This window comes from Hylaeus volcanicus, chromosome 2 (genome assembly GCF_026283585.1).
Source record: "Hylaeus volcanicus isolate JK05 chromosome 2, UHH_iyHylVolc1.0_haploid, whole genome shotgun sequence".
In the NCBI taxonomy this organism is placed as follows: Eukaryota; Metazoa; Arthropoda; class Insecta; order Hymenoptera; family Colletidae; genus Hylaeus; species Hylaeus volcanicus.
The window spans coordinates 15714295-15731877 of NC_071977.1; the positions used below are offsets into that span (position 1 = coordinate 15714295).

The 17583-nt window shown below is 36.1% G+C and overlaps 2 protein-coding genes and 1 pseudogene across 2 annotated transcripts; all 3 read right to left on the reverse strand.

Annotated features, from left to right (window-relative positions):
• Nucleotides 1-898: 898 nt before the first annotated feature.
• LOC128884904 (tRNA-specific adenosine deaminase 1-like) lies at nt 899-13350 on the reverse strand (annotated as a pseudogene).
• LOC128884905 (uncharacterized) lies at nt 12798-14531 on the reverse strand. The gene is made up of 2 exons (XM_054138581.1): nt 14518-14531; nt 12798-13116 (listed from the first exon to the last, which is right to left on the reverse strand). Exons 1-2 carry the CDS (start codon nt 14529-14531, stop codon nt 12798-12800), a joined length of 333 nt encoding a protein of 110 aa, XP_053994556.1.
• Nucleotides 14532-14917: 386 nt separating this feature from the next.
• LOC128884777 (40S ribosomal protein S3a) lies at nt 14918-16903 on the reverse strand. The gene is made up of 5 exons (XM_054138403.1): nt 16742-16903; nt 16173-16276; nt 15603-15925; nt 15207-15368; nt 14918-15127 (listed from the first exon to the last, which is right to left on the reverse strand). Exons 1-5 carry the CDS (start codon nt 16801-16803, stop codon nt 14975-14977), a joined length of 804 nt encoding a protein of 267 aa, XP_053994378.1. The 5' UTR covers nt 16804-16903; the 3' UTR covers nt 14918-14974.
• Between the last annotated feature and the right edge of the window lie 680 nt (nt 16904-17583).

The following is a 17583-nucleotide window of genomic DNA, read 5'->3' on the forward strand; positions in this document are numbered from 1 at the left end:
TACCACTATTAATATGATCGAACAAAAGTAATTTTGCAATAAGAACTTGTTTGGAAGCAGTTATATTGACTTTCTTCATTATGTGTTTGGAAACAGTTATATTGACTTTCTTCATTATGTGTTGTTGTTATGTGTTCACAATTATTGCAAGGACCTTTCAGGTTGATCCAACCTGTGAAATTGTGTTTTATTATATCTTTAAATTCAAATGATTTTTTCAACATCTTAGGCAGTGCAAAGTGTACCACACGATTTTTATAAGCTTTAGATAAATAATCAAAATTATTATTTTTTTAATTGAATAGAGAAAAAGAAAGGGAGATGGAGTAACAAAAGCGAATATATATATATATTTCATGTGATATAATTTATTAATTATAAACATTTAGTCGTTCAATTTATGAAGTAATGTAAATACCAGCAATTTTTTTTTCTTGTTACAAGGAATTTAAATGTTAATGATGAAGTGAGAAAATGAACAAAGAGGTCCACTATTACTTACGCACAATATATTGTATTAGATTAAAGCTCTACATAACTACTACTTACGCACAATATATTGTATTAGATTATAAAATTAATTAAGATGCTTCACCATTTACAACTTTCTCTGGACAACCTCCAAGCCTGTGAGTTCCCTTCGTTTCTATAAGCTCTACATAAAAAGTCTAAATTAAAATCACTTTCGTGGTATGGATCTCTATTAAAAATAGTTTTCTGTGTGAAAAAAGGTGTCTGACAATTCAGATTTTGACAACTTACCTTGTAATCAAGATTAATCAACATTTTACAACACTGGCTACTATTTGTTATTAAACCCTACATAACAAGTCTAAATTGAAAACATTTTGCTGATATAAATATAATTAATAATGCAATAGAGTAAAAACTTTTGACACTAGGCAGGATCTATTTCGATCACGGTCTGTAGGAGCCATGCCGAACCGAATGATTCCGATAATCGACGAACAACACTTGGCTTTAGCTTAGCTCCTATTGGCTAAGGATTGACGAAAGGAAAATCATACGAAAAAATACCGTTTCTGACAGATTCATGACATGTATTACGATATCTCTATTGTACGTGGATTGATTTTACTGATTTTGGTTTTATTCGAAAGCTTATATGCGATTTACATTAGAAAATGTCTTTAAATTTAGAAAATATTGCAGGCGTGATGAGATATTAATGAAAGGAGTTTCAGGTTAGGTTGGAAGAGCCGGTTTACGAGTAAAAGATACGCGGTAGCTCCAGCGCCAAGTATACGCGGTGGCGTCTTTGAGTATATGGAAATGGAGGAGGATTTGCTTTGTTCTGTATAGACCGAAAGTGTATCCAAAGTCTGTGCGAGAGAGAAAGGTATAGAGTGATATTCGTCCTCTCTGCGCATGCGTCAACATCGTACCTGCACCATCTGCACTGAGCTGCACTCTTTGTATATGTATATCTGTAGAAACCCCGCACTTCAGTTTCATGAATTGTTGTAACAGATCATTTTAATAGAAATATATATTCAATATACGAAATTCTCTAAATCTGTGTACTGCATAAAAAAAAACAATAATATGCTTTATGTATATATTGTTACGAGCCAGGGCGATAGCGACGCGCGTGTGAGCCCTGTGAGTGGGTTGAATTCAAGAATCGAAGAAGATACGATTAGTCCTGTTTATTTCAATGGATCCAAAGATTGAGGATGGAGTAGAAATCGCAGACGACTCTGACGCGAAACCAGATAGCTGCTGGGAATTGGTATCCCCCAATTAAAGGTAACCGTAGGATCGGTATCTCCTGGTAAAGGGTAATCGTTGGGAAGGTTAGGTAAGGATTGAATCGTATCGTTGGAATATAATACGCGTCGTGGATAAAGCCTCGCAACTATTAATTCTAAACAAATAATAACTCGAGCGGTAAAGTTATTATGTTGTGGAGTCGTTACACTGGTTAGGATTGCTTATTCCAATGGTAAAGGTTTAATAATGATTTAACAGGCCTTTTAAGGTTAACAAATGATTATATATTCAAAACTGAATAATTCTAATAATACAATTGTACAGTGTCGCGTTGTCGCGGTTAGTGTATGAATTTAATTACCTAATTATTGCACGGTGTTAACGCATTGGCGATGCGGCGGTCGAAAATGCTTCTATGCCGTAATAGATTTTGTACCGTCCTCGCGGATCTATATGATTAATGTTGATCGAAAGGCATCTGAAGCCCGATCTCACTGAAGCGCAGCTCTGAAGACGATCGACGTGACTTTACCAAGTAACTCTTTCGTACTAATCCCCCGAGTAACGAAAATCATGGGTTTATATATCCCTAGATATTGATGGGGATACGTCAGTGATTCCCATATATGGAAATTTGGCGGTTGAGATTTTCGTTACTCAGAGGTGTGGGGCTTTAGGGAATGTTTAGATAAAGGGTTACCCACGCAACGCGAGTTAAAAGATGATTCTGAGAAAAGTATGGTACAGCTGCAGGGTGCACTTCGGTAAGACCAGACTCCACATTTAAAGGGGTAGATAAAATAAATGAACGCGAGCTTCGAAAAGAAGGGGTGTGCATACGTAATAATATAATGGGATTTTGGTCAGGATAAACTCGCCTGTTACACTAAAATACAAGAACTTTATTATTAATTTTAGGTTAAGTTTTCTACGACTAGATTTACAAACACTTAACTGACTAGAATCTTACCTAAAATACAAGAAAGATAATCTAAGTTTATCCCTTAATTTCTATCTTATAATTATTAGTCTGTAACAGTCCTGTAATTCTTCTTTATCATACACTGTTATCGTTCTTCGAGTGTTCTTCGAGTGTTCTTCGAGAGACCCGCTATGCCGCCTACTTCACGATATTCTCCTTACATACAGGGTGTCCCAAAAGTCGGGGAGGAGCCGGAAATGGGAGGTAGCTGAGACGATTCTGAACAACAATTTCCTTTGCAAAAATGTCGAATGGGGCTTCGTTAAGGAGATATTAAGAGAAAACCCCGACCCATCAGAGCGCGCGTAGACCGTTCGAGCGGCCGCGGTAGCGAAGGCTACGCGCTAGGCGGCAGCGGCAATGTCCTTCGATGCACGTCGAGTCACTTGTTCGCGTACAAGCGCGGCCGTCAGCGCGTAGCCTTCGCTACCGCGGCCGCTCGAACGGTCTACGCGCGCTCTGATGGGTCGGGGTTTTCGCTTAATATCTCCTTAACGAAGCTCCATCCGACATTTTTGCAAAGGAAATTGTTGTTTAGAATCGTCTCAGCTACCCCCCATTTCCGGCTCCTCTCCGACTTTTGGGACACCCTGTATATACAAATATATTTATTTTTGGATGTCTTATATTGCAATCAACATTTATATACCTGTTATAAGTGTGTAAGAATGTTTCAAAAAGAGCGTGCCTAGTTACGAGTAAATTATAACTTTTCTTTTTTTTTAGTAGCTCCCTGTTTTCTACCTTCAACTGCTATTTGCATATTACTGAAAATGAAATTAATAACATTACTTTGGTTTTTCATACTAATTATAGTTGATTATACTACAATATCAAAATATTAAAAATGTACCGATATCTTACAGCACACCATATGATATAATACCACACTTAATGGACATGGGTACTTTCTTTTGTGATTTTTCTACTGTTGAAAAGAAAATTTAGCTTGCATGATTTTCAATCCAGGTGTTTCCTTCTTATTGAATCGCTTATGTAATCCACGTTCCATCGCTTCAAAGGGAAAAGGACATTTGCCTCCAACTGTGATAGTTTCCATTTTTATTGAAGGTATCAGTATTGATAAAAGCGAACCTTGTAATCCAAGAATGTTCCACCTAAAAATTATATAACATACATATAAAAAAAAAAAAATATACATGTCGAATTGAGTAACCTCCTCCTTTTTCAAGTCGGTTAAAAATGCAATTACTGTATAATTTCTACATATATTTAGAAGGAGCTGTAGCTTTATCCAGTTTTATTTACTTTGCCATTTTGTCAGAACAAGACAAGCTAAGAGTTGGATTACCCCTTCCTGGTTTAGTATGCAATGGTCCAATCACATGATAATTCACCCCAGCTAGATGAGGATCTTGGTATTGTTCAGTTTTAACGCATTTTGCACCCGTTCTATAAATGTCTTTGATTATCTGTTCCTTTTTTAACCGACTTCGAAAAGGAGGAGGTTACTCAATTCGACATGTATATTTTTTTTTTTTTTTTTTTTAAATGTCTGTTCACCGATTACGCCGAGATGGCTTGAGGAATCGGAGTGAAACCTCTTGCATCTTGTCGAATATTTCTTCTAGTTAGTCGCGTAAAAGAAACATTTTGTGAGTTGTCATTTATAGCCGCATTTTTTTAAACGGATTTTAAAAAACAGAAAAATTTTGTCTTGCTTCTTACTCCGAGACGGATGGACCAATCAGATTGAAACTTCTTGCATCTAGAAAAGCATTTGCCATTTGGTCTCATAACAAAACATTTGTTCTTAGTTTGTTTTTTACCACTTTATATCACTTTTTATCGCAAAGAGCGTACTATTTCACGTATGTTTGGCCTGAAATCGCGGAAATCCCTTACATTTTGCTGCCGTACAGGCTTTCGCGATGATCACATTTCCAAAAATTTATGAATTTTTTAATTGTTTATAACTATTGCTATTGGAAAATTCCTTTTCTTTGCTGAAATTCGGCATGGAATTAACCAATCGAGATGGATTTTTCCGCATTTCATGATAGATGAATTCGTGATGTTCCCATTTGCAAAAATGTATGGACACTTCCATTGTTTGAAACCGTTGTTGGTGCAAAATTGCTATGCTCTGCTGTAGCTCAATAAGGAATTTACCAAACGCAATCAATCCTTTCACATTTATTCCTGATAATCCCATTTACAACAATACAGGATGTCCCAAAAATGTTGGATGTTCTTGAATGGGGTGTTTTTTTTGGGGGGGGGGGGGTGATTTGAAACAATTTTTCCTTAGCGAGAATGGTGTTCGAGGCTTCGTTAAGGAGATATTGACAGAAACCTCCGACCAATCAGAGCGCAAGTATGCCGGTGGAGTGCCTGCGGTAGCGTAGGCTATGCAGACGCTGCACCGGCATACTCGCGCTCTGATTGGTCGAGGGTTTTTGTTTCTGGAATATCTCCTTAACGAAGCCTCCAACACCATTCTCGCTAAGGAAAAATTGTTTCAAATCACCCCCCCAAAACACCCCATTCAAGAGCATCCAACATTTTTGGGACACCCTGTATATTGCTCATAACTATTGTTATTGCATGAAATCTATTGGTTATAGATTGCCACTAAAAAGAGTGAAATAAAATAATTTTTTGGAAAAAAATTTTATCATTATATGATTCCATGATTACTTCTACTGCATCATCATGTTTTCTTATTTTCATCGGTGGTGTATATTTTCACAGAACTCATCGTTTGGAAATATAGAACAATCTCCATAGAAGAATCTCCACATGGTGTTTGGCTTGTGAAAAAATGGAATGATATTCCGTTGTTCAGTTTAAATTTTTTCTTACTGTCCTTTGTAAAAACATCGCTTTTAGTATCATCAAGCAATAAATTAATCTGTTCATATAAATATCTTAAAAAGGCACGTCGGTCTAGAACTTCCGCATGAGAATCATTTAATCTACAACCATCCTTATATAATTCTGTATTTATTAAATCTATTTCTCCTAAACACTTTGTTCCTGTAGCAAGAGCTACTAAAGATAATAAACCATGCAGGAGCCAGAGCCAAACTTCGAGTTGACTTCAACGACAGTTACGGAAAAAGCAGGAAACTCCGGGACAAGGACAAAGAGGGCGATACAACAATTGCAGGAGAGACAAGGACAGGGCAATTAAGCTAGCATGATTCTTGTCAAGGATATTGAAGCAAAGAACCAATATTTTCTAATAATTCTGGTTTTAAAATATTCCTTATATCTTGGCGCATGCCACTCCAGGCCCGATTTTGGAAAAAGTGTTTGTAAACAAATTTCTTCTATAAGAAAAGAAAAAACTATACTTTTATTATTTATAAAGTTTCAAGATCGAAATTGCAAAATCGGGCGTTGGAATGGCATGCGGAGTGATGTAAAGAATATTTTAGAAAAAGAATCGTGAGAAAATATTGCTTCTTCAGTTCAAAAAACTTAATGAGCTTCGTTGCTGTGAAATCTTGATGATTTGTATGGCAATATGGCTGCCTCGCTATCGCGCTTTCCGTTGTGGCGTTGACGTCGTCTGTTCTGTTGTTACTATATCGTCAGTCTACACACGGTTTTCCACATGATTTAGACCAGGCATGGCCAACTATTTTTGCTCCCGGGCCGAATTGGAAAAAAAAATATTTTCACTGGTCGAATGAAATATGAAAATTGAAAAATGTGAAGCAAAACACTTATTTCTTTATGTAAAGAAAATATTATTATGAAATTTGTTTATGAATAATTGTTAGTTAAGCAATACATTTATTTCTAATCGAAATGAATTAAATAAATTTAATTATTCGGGTAATGTAAATTCTACATATCACGCTGTTACACAGCAGAAAAATTTTAAATTAATCGATATTATATCGTGTTTGGTATCGTTTTCATCAGTATAACATCAGGAATTCAGTAGTGCAATTTGTTTCTTTAACTTTTATAAAACACAACAAAAAGTAAACTTATCATGACAAACATTTCACACTTTAATGCTCGGACCCTTTGAGGTCCGTCGTGGGTTAAAGTCGGCACACGTGCGCTTTGGATGGTTCAACTGTTGGTTTATGGCTTTCAGTAATCACCCGATTTCACTTCATATGCATCGTATTATTACGGGAGTAACGTCGATGGATTCCTTACGTTTTCCTGATGAAAACGCTACTAAACACTATGTAAATCGGACTATTCTTAACGAAGATAGGCAAAAAGTGTGCAAATCATTTTTTCTGTATAATTTCCTTCTAAATAATCCGAATTGTATCGTGTCTGGTACCGTTTTCATCGGGAGAACATAAGGAATCGATTGGTTAGACAACCGTTAATAAGATCCGATAAGAAATACGGAAAATGATGGTCAGCCTTCTTTGGGTCTAGTTCGCTACGTCTTTTTTATGATACTTGGTTTTTTCCAGAGATGGGCAAAATCTTTATCTAAATAAAAATTTTAAATATCGAATAAAGATGAAAAATTTTTATCTCTTACTCGTCGAATAAAGATACATAACTTTATCTTTATTCGATGACTGCCGGATAAAAAAATGTATTCGAAGTAAATCAAAAGATAAAGATGACTTAAATTATTTTTATTCGAAGGCTAAAGATACCTGCTTTATCTGCAGAAAGTTTCAATCGTAAGATACTTTTCGCACTTTTAACTTTATCCGACGGGTAAAGATACCTGCGTTAAGTGCAGAGAGTTTCACTCGTTGGGTAGTTTTCCCATTTTTAACTTTAACCGACCGCTAGAGGTACCTGGTTTCTCCCCGAGAGTTTCAACCCTAAGATACTTTTCCGCATTTGTATCTTTATTCGACGGCTAGAGTTACCTGGTTTCTCTCCAGAGATATTCACCCGTAGGTTATTTTCGCACTTTTATCTTTAACTGAAGTTTCACTCGTCGCGTGGGATAACTTTCGTACTTTTATCTTTATCCGAAATTATCGGAGAAGGGTCGAATAACTTTTCAAGCGGTGTTTACTGTTTATTCGGCGGTTGTAAAGTATAGTTATACATAATTATACAGGAGTAAGGAAGTGTATATTTGCGCATATAGACGTGTACTGTAGATATAAATTATGGTCTTTTTAAATGTTTGTAAGTATTGTTATTGCAAAATTCCTACTCTTTGATCTAACTCGGCAACTAGTAACCGATCGAGATGATTTCATGATGTTCCCATGTAGAAAAATTTATAAATTTCTTAAATTGATATTATTTATTTCAATTTCAATTTTAGTAAGTTAACTTATATATGAGAATTATAAAATTGGAACATGTATATTTTGTCCATTAAACCAAATTTTATTTTGACTAATTACAAGAACATTTATTATATTAACATAATTAGGAAAACAATTAATTGAATATCCTAATATTGAACTTAGTCAAATTTGAACATTTGTGAAATATTAATTGGCATAAATTAATATTTAAATATTTATAACTATTATACCATTAACTATTGTTTGCGGTTCTGTGAACCCTGTAGGTTGTAAGGAAATATATGTTTATAGAATGAATTATTGTATTTTTATTTATTCAAAATGGCATAATGAAAATGCCACGCTGCGGTGCGCCGACCCGAGCGGCGAGAAGGGAAAGGGCCGGACGGAGACGAGGCCCACGCGTTCATTCAAATCGTTGACGGTGCGTGGAAAAGAGCGTTTTTCCGGCAAGCTTGTTTTTTTGTAAATCGACGAGAGTCCGGCCGTGTGGCGTTTGCGTTGTCCGAGGTGTTGGCGTTCGTGCGTGGCTCCGCAAAAGAGAAGCAAGGTTGCTGTCGTTGGTGTGCACGGCTCGGCGATCGTTTGGAGAATTGAGTCGGTTAGCTGCGTGCAGTTTGGGAACGGCGCAGTTCGGCGATCGGCTGAACTGATCCATTTGGCTAGCCGTGCAGGCTCTAGGGTCAGAGCGTTCTTCACCTGGACCACGGCGAGCGGCTACGACGTCGACAGGGCGCCATTCGACTGCGACTACGGTAAGAGAGAGCTCTCTCGCGTTCGTTAGATTTAGATTTGAATGATCATTCAATTGCAACAACGTTAGAAATGCGTTTTGTTCATTATTTTTTATCCCTTCGTTCGAGATATAGTCAAGTTTGTTTTATTTGATTAGGGACCAGGCTTTTTCCTCACCTTTGACTGGGGGTTTTTACTGCCGGTGCCCTTTAGAGTAGAGTTTCTTAATCAGATAAAAATAAATATTATTCACTTCCATTCTTATTAAATATGTTGTTTTCATTCACTCCGGTGATGCCCACTTCATCTCATTCCCCGCATATTCTACAGGATTTCCAGGAGGACGAGATCCAACAACTATTATACCATTAACTATTTATAAATATTTAAATATTAATTTATGCCAATTAAGATTTTACGAATGTTCAAATTTAACTAAGTTCAATATTAGGATATTCAATACTCTCCCTTCTCCGGGCAGGCGTCTGTTACGAGCCGGAGGGGACAGCTGCGTAGCCGAGGCTTTTCTATTGGAATATGGTTTTGTTAATGGCTTGACCAGTGTTGTTAGGTAACACTGGGTGCCTTGAGGAAGTAGACGCGGAGACGAACCTACGTATGGCTAACGTAGGGAGCCTCAGGAAGGTGATATGGGGACGAACCCACGTATGGCTATCGTGGGGAGCCGCAGGAAATGTTAGTATTAGGCCTCATAACAGTTTTTTGATGTACCTCGAGCGGCAAAGGTACACCTTAGTGGGTGCTGGACTGGGTATTATAATTGAGCAACACTAATTAAAAACGATTATATATATATTCTGATATGCACCGGGACTTACAATTGTTATAAGAGTAATTGTCGCGTTGTACTAATGGTAAGCTATGTTACAAATATGAACTGAGTTTAAAATATAGTTTCGATTCCGCGAAGCTAGAATCTAATCCTTCTCGGTTTTCACGAACGCGAGCAAACGGGGGACGACTGCTCGAAGGGGACTTGAACCCGATCTCACTAAGTTTTCTCGTGTAGACAGTTCGTAAGAGCACGCACAGAAGTGGACAGAACCCTTTCTAGACTTTGACTAGACCCGATATGCCTTCGTCGTCACCCTTTTTATACCCAAAAATCATAAGCCAAGGCGTGGCGGGGAAGTACATTGCACGATTCCGAGATTTCCGAGGGACTACGCCCTAGCTTCGCATTAGTCTCGAATTCCTATGCCTACGCGAAGAATACCGGGTGCGCACATCCGACTCCAAATAAGGAAATTTAGAAGGGGAACGTAACACGTCTAACGATGAGACTCTTATAGATTATTAATTTTAAGTGTAATGATTGTTAAATATATTATTATAATTTTAAATTTTAATTTATATGAAAACACTCATATTTTATTATGTAATGTTTTATTAATAGTTTTATCGATCATTTTTGTATCTTTAGATTTAATAAGCTTTTATTTTTATTATGGAGTAAGAGTATTTTAACATTTATAATTATTGTTTATTTAGAATTAGAAATTATACGATTAATATCGAGATATTATTTTATATTTTACACATTATTTTTTTCTTTCCCTTTAGTAATATTTATTTTTTATATTAGAAATATGGTTAAATAATGATAATTTAAATATAAATAAATTTATATTAACAACAGATTAATAATTGTAACCATAAAAGTGACTTTATTAACATTAATAGGATGCCTTCTAATGGTATGGTTTATTCTACTATTCTATTCTACACTACCGGACAAGCAAACCGGAACGATTTTTCAAATGCTCATAACTATCAGAGTTTTCAACCGATTTCGGTGAAACTTTGTGAGGAATAGTCTTCAAGTGTCTTCTGGGTGTGTGCAAAGTTGCATTGGCGAGGGTTAAAGTGAAAGGATTAATTCACCCCCCTAAAGGGGAGGGTGTAAAAAAACGCCTCTTTGAAACAGGCTCGTTTCGTGACTTTCACGGTCAATAATCGATCTACCGCTTGGGCAGTAGGAGCGCGGTAGGATCGTGTGAGAAACGCCTAAGCAGGGAAAGCGGGAGAATGGCAGATTGCCTATCCGCCAGGAGCTTCTGCATGCCGACTCCGTCCGGCACACTTACTAGTCTTTCAAATCTGCTCCGATTTGACAACGAAAGCGTGATTGAAAAAATCTGAATTTTTGGGGACCTGTTAATAAAGCATTCGCGCATCCAATACCATGAACGGCGTTGACGTGGGATTGCTCGTTCACCCTGCAGATGGGTCTGAAGTTGGGGGTGGGTTTTCCCAAAAAACGACATTTTCGAATTTTATTGCCATTCACGCGGGAAAAAGATATCAAAACTGTGTCGCTCCAATGGTTTGGACTGTTGGACATGTAATCCACCCAACGAAACAACGTTCCAACCCTTACACTTGGGGGTGGACCACCCCTACCTCTACCCCCCTCCCTTCAGCTCCGGGAGCAGTTTTCGAAACGGGACCTTTTCGGCATTCATCCTTAACGTATCGAGAACAAACATGGTGAATTTCATCGCTCCCGAATTTACCCTCGCCAATGCGTTAGTTAGTTAGTTTAGTTTAATTTATGACCAGGCCACTTGGGCTGATTTTCTGTACAGGCGCGCCTCGGTGAGACCGCCAGTATTTTAGCGTGTTATCTTTTAACAATTCCCCATATTCCAAAATAATTTTAATGTAAAAATCAAATACAAGTATAACATTTTTGTAAATATATTGCTTATTTTCCATTATTAAATTTATATCTATAGATGTAATATAGAATTAGGCAATTCCAGTAGTTCGAGGAGGTTACTCTATTCGACATGTATATATATATTTTTTACTACTACACTTTTACCATTTATTCTCTTTCAATAACACTTATATTTCATTATGCGTATGCTTTTGACTATCTTATTACGTTCATACTAGCTATATCTACTTTTTTCATCATCGCAAAAGACAATTTTTTCAATCTATTGTAATCAATTCAAGTTAGTTTACACGTACATAATGTTTTTTTACCAATTTCTATATATACACACCTACTTAAAAGAAAAATGTATGATCGCGGGCATTTTTTAAACTTACTACGATACTGAACCATGATGAAAAGCGTCTTAGACTACTAGCGCAACAACCGCAGCAGAAACGACAGCAGCGCTGCAGTGGACAGCGTGATAGCGGAGCAACCATTTTGCCATACAAATCATCAAGATTTCACAGCAACGAAGCTCATCAAGTTTTTTGAAGCGAAGAAGCAATATTTTCTCACGATTCTTTTTCTAAAATATTCTTTACATCACCCACATGCCACTCCAATGCCCGATTTTGCAATTTCATCTTTAAAATATGATAAAAATATGTTTTTAAAGAACAAATTTTTTTTTTGTAAATTTTCGAAACAAACGCTTGATAGGTCGATAGATTTACTTCCTCTGATTACGAAATGCATAATCATTATGTGTTTGTTTTCATTATTGTGCATAAAAAACGCGAAAAACTGTTTCGTAGTTCACCTCAAAGAGTATTAGAGTATTATCTAATACTGTTTGGTTCGCCTATTCTCCGTTGCTTTTCGTTGGTGGCGCTAGTTTAGCTCCTGCGCAGTCTTAATACTACAGGGTGTCTCAAAAATGTTGTAACACCTTGAAATAGGTGGTTCGGGAGGGGCTTTGAAACAACTTTTTCCTTAGCAAAAATGTTGTCAGAGTCATCGTTGAGGAGATATTAACGGAAAACACTGACCAATCAGAGCGCACGGATACCGTTGGAGCGGCCGTGGTAGCGAAGGCTACGCTGCTAAGCGACCACGCACGTACGTGAACAAGTGACTCGACGTGCATCGAAGGACATTGACGCAGCAGCTTAGCATGTAGCATTCGCTACCGCGGCCGCTCCAACGGTATACGCGCGCTCTGATTGGCCAGTGTTTTCTGTTGTATACCCGACAATACAGCCCATTCTGTCTCTGTTGGTTTACCAGATTTACCAAGTTTTATATACATATTTATCTATACAAAGCTTTGCAATCTCATCTGCAAAATCTTCCATGCTATTATAATTGATATGAAATTTTTATCTTTAAGGTAATTATATACATTTATTTGAAGATTTATTTTAAAACTTGTTTAATATACATTTGATGGATCCCAACAATATTTATGTTGAGGTAAAGAAGATAGAACTTTCATGTCTTCTTTATCAATAGTAAAATTCAGTTGTATATTATCTCTTATATGTTCTCTTTTTACTGCTTTGGGAATAATATCAATGTTTTGTTGCAAAGCCCACTTCAAAAGTAATCTAGCTGGTGATACATTAAGTCGAGAAGCTATTAGTGTTACAGTTGGGTCTTTTAAAAGATTAGTGTTGCTACTAGTTCCCAAAGAAGAATATGCTTGTACATGTATCCCTTTTTCTTTACAATACTTAAGTAGTTCTTCTTGTCTGTAAAAAGTATACTTTATCCTTATAATCAATACAAATTAAAATAAATATATTTTTTATATTCGTCGGATTTTTCCTTCGAGGAATTCCTTTCTGCGCATGCGTAAGCGACGTCACAGCTACATGTCGTCTGCTACCATACATGTATCCAAACCGCCAGAGGAGGTGCATTTAAAGGGCCTGTGCAATTTTCCCGCGTTTTTAACGGGCAAATTAAGTACAAGAGTGTTAGTGTTCGTGAGTGTAATATTAGGGAAAATTAAAAAAAAATGGATAATAAACCGCACCCGTCCACGTCAGGAATCATCGAGGAAAAGAAGAGGACATTATATTTTGTTCCTTACTGGGATCCAATGGTACCCTAAATTTTAAGTAAGTGTATACAGCAGTGAGGACTGCAACGCTCGCTCCAATGCGCATGATCAAGAAAAATCCCACGAATGTACATCACTGGGCCAAGCTACCGTACGAATATATTAAAACCAGAATTATTAGAAAATATTGCTTCTTTGCTTTAATATCATTGAAAAAAATCATGCTAGCCTAATCGCCCTGTCCTCGTCTCTCCTGCAATTGTTGTATCACCCTCTTTATCCTTGTCCCGGAGTTTCCTACTTTTTCCGCGACTGTCGCTGAAGTCAATTCGGAATTCTGTTTTGACACTTCTGACTCCTTTATTTTTTTATGTATTTTTGTTGTATCTTGTTGAAAATGTATGCAATATATTGGCGAGATTTTCCTGATAAAAATGATATCAAACACGATGCAATTCAGACAATTTGGAGTTTCGCTTATGATAAGTAATAGATATTTTTTTATAATGTTAACACTTGTTTAAGCTACCCAGTGACAGATTTTATTTATATACATTGATATATACACATATTTACTGATACATCCGTCCATCCACCTTTTCAACCATTCATATATACGCATAATAATAATGATAAAAATAATAAAAAGAAAATACACTTCAAAATTATTTTGTTGCCTAAAACTGGAGCTCCTCCATATTCAAAGCACACAGATGTATCTTCCGAACTTCGTCTAAATGCTCCCAAAGTAGCTTAAAATAATATGTCTTGCATTTTAAATTTAACGACAGTTCGCTTATTATCTCCTGACAAGAATTTTACAATCTGTTTCCTATTTCCGAACAGATTTTCTAATTGGTTACACTGGCTCGCATAAACAAGTGTTAATATTATAAAAATATTGCATATCGTAAAAGCTGTCTGAATTGTGTCGTGTTTGGTGTCATTTTTATCAGGAAAATCTCGCCAATATATCGCATATATCTTCATCAAGATACAATAAAAAGAATATACAAACTTGAATGAATAATAAGAAAAGAATGTTAACTTCGGTCACGCATATTATCCCTTTGGAGTATGTACTTACCTGCGGGTGGTCATAAAGACCAGCCCCATAAACTGGAAAGAATAGCAATGCTCAAGCTCCAAAGGTTTGGAAAGGGACAAGAACGAGGAAAAAGGCGATGTTATTCGCCGAACACAGTTCTCGCCTAACTCAGCAGGGCTACTTTTAAGATTTTACCAATTAAGAGGGTCATTTGTTAGCGAACTCTGCTATTTCTCGTCCACACTACGGCGAAAAGCGGTGAATAACAGGGTTAGCTGACATGTTCACGAACAATGTACGTGAACAGCGTTCGCCGTAGTGTGGACCCGGGGTAACATTCCTCCATCACGATCCCGCGAATTTCCTTTATAAGTTTGTTCTAGACCTTTCAAACTAGAGTAAATAAACGGATAGAGAAAGAAAATAAAACTGAAAGCAATTTTCGCACTGACATGTGATTTTTATTCATATCAAATATTCAAAGAGAATTAACCCCTTAAACAGATTCCTGTACAGGTGGTTCGTAGCCTTCTGGTCTGTCAACCTTCGAGCCACTTTCTCCTGCGTCTTCGCTCTTGCTCCCGGGACCGTCGCCGTGCAATTCCAATAGTTTGCTCAATTCAAAACGTGGTTTCTTCAATACTTTGACCTATAAAACATCAGAATCATTATGAGTAACATTGTTGTTATTAATATTAAATGGAAATCAATTATTTCTCCATACATACTTTACGGATATAAACATCGTGAAGTGGGTAAATTCCTTGCGAAGCTTTTTCAATGTCTTTAGCCGTAGCATCAGGCAAAAGCTTGCTGACAACACCTTTCAGGTCACTTTTCGTAACATCATTTGTAATCGTGTCTACCATTTTCTGCCTGATTTTTTTAACCTAGACAAAAATGTATTCATACGTGATACGCGTTAATTAATCTGTATCTAATACATAACGATTATAAATGTCGCCGCACCATATATCACTACTTCTTATGACAAAAGCAATGTGGTAAGCATGTGCATATTTCTCTATGCAACACCATGTATCATAAAAGTATTAATACTACTTTCATGGATTTTGAGTTGCATGCATTAGAAATAAAAATTATACACCAGTCAAACTACCAACCTGTGCATGTTGGGCATAACATGTTTTTCTAGTACTCAGTTGATCTTTATTTGTAAAACCAATGCAGAAAACTCTAAGAAGATAACCATCTGTAGTTTTCACATCGACATTAGCTTCGATTAGGGTCTGCCACTTTTTAACCATGGATCTCAATTTGTCTGTAGTCAAATCCATGCCGTGGAAGTTGGTCAGAACACCACGATTCTGAACATCTTCTGCGATTAACCTAAATTTACGAAAGGATCTCTCAGCATCGCCATCATTCTGTAAATCAGCCAAAGAGACTTCAAATACTCTGTATTTCAGTCCTTCAGAGGCGATCTCTGTGAGATAAAAAAGGTATACGTTAGAATACAAATAAATTAATTTAAATCACATTGCAACTAAACATATAGGTAAATAAGAAAAATTTGTAGCATGAACTAATTTTAGTATTTTGACAAAGAAAGAAATACCATGGTAAAAGTCTGCTTTTCTCTATGCAACATAAAATGCCAAATAAAGTATCGGTATCACTTTTATGGAGCTGGGGTTGCAAAGCTTTCTCGAGTAATTGTGAAGATAACTTACTTGTTCCTTGGGTTCTGTTAACCAATGTTTTACCAATCAGACGATTGGTAAACATAGATGGAGCCTTAACATCATACCAATCCTTACGAGTGAAAGGATCAACACTGCAACAAAAAAGTAATTACGTAAAACCTTTGATACAAGAATTATAATTTAAGGTTAGGTTTACACGTTACTTTATTTCCTCGAACGCATGGAGCAAAACTAACTTGAATTTAAAGCATAAAACATATAGCATTTCTTAGGTATCCAGTACCTAATATATAAAACCTAATTCAGATTCCATTAATATACATAAACATTGTTGACTAATACTGTAAATATTGTTTAATGTATATCGTTACATTTAAAATAAATGAATATATAGTTTTCCTAACTAACTTCTTATGCATGTAATATACTAATACAGAAAGCAAGCTATTAAACGTGAATCACTTGCAAACTTTCGAATGTCAGGTTACTAGAATCTGTTTTAATACGACGCATCTTTCCAAATAGGAGACCACGAATCACATTTTTAATACAATAGATGTATAAAGTACAATCGAAAAATATTATAATTTACTTACATCTTCTTCTTCACTCCCTTTTTACCTCCTTTTGAAAGACCCTTATTTTTACCCACCGCCATGATTAAAGTTACGGGCAAAAAGAGACACGGTCCGTTCACTTCCGTTCGCTCTCAACCGGAAACTGACAGGCGCCTTACTACTTACTTATCAATACGTACGTGAATGGTCATTGGTCGATAGACTTGAATATCTACATTTTAAACAATCACGTTTTAGAAAGTGCCTAATATTTGTAAATATGGTACACGTTATTTAAAAATTATTAATTAAAAATATATTTGAACTTCTACGTTCTTATTCTATTCATATGTCCAATGTATAATGTAGTAAGATGCTATTGTAAATTATATGTTCATTTTACATTATTATTAAATATGATTTATTATCAATTGTAATATACAGCAACAGGTGTTTTACTTTACATACAAATAAAGTAGATTAAACTTGTAAAAGACAGCAAAATTGCTAGCTACATGAAGATGAAATTTGAGAGACACGAGCTAAGGAATTGTGGTGAATTTATTATATTTAGGGAACAAGTTTGTAAAGCATGCGTCATTGACCATTTTATGAATTATAATTCATAAGGACATTAAATTTGAACAATTCTTTAAAAGACCTCAAAAATTGCTAGCTACATAAAGGTGAAATTTAAGAGACATTGGAATTAAGCGATTGTGGTGAATTTATTATTTTTAGGGAACAAGTGTGTAAAGCATGCATCATTGACTATTGTTGACCATTTTATAAATTATAATTTGTAAATACATCTGAACGAGCACGAAGTTTTCTGCCTTTGTTACATCGCCGTATCGAGTGTCGACCTGTCGACAGCTGCT

Coding starts and splice junctions, on each gene's coding strand:
- LOC128884777 (XM_054138403.1), bottom strand. CDS start 16,803: ATGGCGGTGGGTAAAAATAAGGGTCTTTCAAAAGGAGGTAAAAAGGGA. Junction 15,926..16,172: donor TAACAGAACCCAAGGAACAA/GTAAGTTATCTT, acceptor TTTATCTCACAG/AGATCGCCTCTGAAGGACTG. Junction 15,128..15,206: donor ACGATGTTTATATCCGTAAA/GTATGTATGGAG, acceptor GATGTTTTATAG/GTCAAAGTATTGAAGAAACC.